Below are 1,701 nucleotides of genomic sequence, written 5' to 3'. Positions count from 1 at the left end.
CTGAAAGGTGGCATACAGAGAAATTCACCAAACACTGATTAAAATGTAATTTCCAAGAAAAATAAACTTCTTGTTTTCTTTTTTGTCCACAGGTCTAGAAAGAACATATCAGACATTTAAGTATTTTTCTCCTTTGCCAGATGATTTCACTGGTTCTAATGATCAGCCTGCCATTAGCATAACATCGTATTACAGAGGAGTGCTGGTGGAAGCCCTCCCTAAAAACAGTGATGTGTGTGTATGGAGCTGTCTTTTCCTTTCGATAATATAAGGGAGATCATGGATGTCTACCAGAATTAGAAAACTCACTATGATCAATTTGCATAAAATGAGAAAATAAAAGAGGAACAATAGCATTGCCTGAGAAACATTTTTTGTTTGCATCAAGAGGCCCAAGGGCACTATGTCTGTTTCCAACATAACAGTCTACATGCCTTCTGTACTGACACTAATAGGGATTCCAGGCCTAGAATCTGTGCAGCGCTGGATTGGGATTCCATTCTGTACCATGTTTCTCATTGCTGTGATTGGAAATGTTGTGCTTCTGATGGTTATCAGATCAGAGCGTAGTCTTCATGAGCCCATGTACATTTTCTTAGGCATGCTAGGAGCCACAGATATTGCACTCACTAGCAGTATTGTGCCTAAGATGCTTGGAATCTTCTGGTTTAATATGCCTGAAGTCTACTTTGACTCCTGCTTATTACAAATGTGGCTCATTCACACGTTTCAGGGTGTAGAGTCAGGCATCCTGGTGGCCATGGCCCTGGACCGTTTTGTGGCCATCTGTTATCCACTGAGATATGCGACCATCTTCACCCACCAGCTTGTCTCCCAAATAGGTGTTACAGTCATACTCAGAGCTGCCATTCTTGTAACCCCAAGCCTAGTACTGATAAAGTGTCGGTTTCAATTTTATCGCACAACTGTTATATCCCACTCTTACTGTGAGCATATGGCCATTGTGAAACTAGCTGTGGGAAATGCTCAAATCAACAAAATGTATGGTTTGTTTGTAGCCGTCATTGTTGTGGGCTTTGACCTCATGTTTATCACATTGTCCTATATCCAGATATTTACCACAGTTTTCCATTTACCCCAGAAGGAAGCTCGGTTGAAGGCATTCAATACCTGCATTGCGCACATTTGTGTCTTCCTTCAGTTTTACCTCCTGGCCTTATTCTCCTTCTTTACACACAGGTTTGGTTCTCACATCCCCCCTTACATCCACATTCTCTTTTCTAGTATTTACTTAGTGGTCCCTCCGTTTCTCAATCCACTTGTCTATGGTGTGAAGACTAAGCAGATTCGCATTCATGTGATGAAAATGTTCTGGTCATAAAATCTACCTTCATTAACACTTTTATGCTTTCATTTTTTGCAATCCCTCAAAATAAAACAAAAAATACACATTATTTGAAGTGCTTGAGTTTTCCATTTAATTGGCTGCCTACATGATGCAAAGTTTCAGATCACCATAGCCCATGAAAGGTATCAATCATTGGTGTATGGTTCCTATCTGAGTACTGAAAGTGACAATTATAAAAAGAGTAACATTGTAAAAAATATGTATGTATATATGTGTGAGTTGAAAGTTAAATTTCTGTTTTATGTTTTGGTCCCATTGATGTCTTCTTCTAATAGTCCTTCTCTAGAAGAATTTATGAATAATGTAATTATCTCTGCATTTAAATGTGCCTA

General features: G+C 39.0%; 1 protein-coding gene across 1 annotated transcript; it reads left to right on the top strand.

Moving 5' to 3' along the window:
* Positions 1 to 403: 403 nt before the first annotated feature.
* On the top strand, positions 404 to 1,342 carry LOC100965434 (olfactory receptor 52A1-like). Its single transcript, XM_003780985.1, has one exon. The coding sequence runs from the start codon at positions 404 to 406 to the stop codon at positions 1,340 to 1,342; it is 939 nt and encodes a 312-aa protein (XP_003781033.1).
* Positions 1,343 to 1,701: the final 359 nt, after the last annotated feature.

Source organism: Otolemur garnettii, unplaced genomic scaffold, assembly GCF_000181295.1.
Source record: "Otolemur garnettii isolate 467f Iridium unplaced genomic scaffold, OtoGar3 scaffold00001, whole genome shotgun sequence".
Classification (NCBI taxonomy): Eukaryota; Metazoa; Chordata; class Mammalia; order Primates; family Galagidae; genus Otolemur; species Otolemur garnettii.
This window is presented reverse-complemented; position numbering and strand designations above follow the sequence as displayed.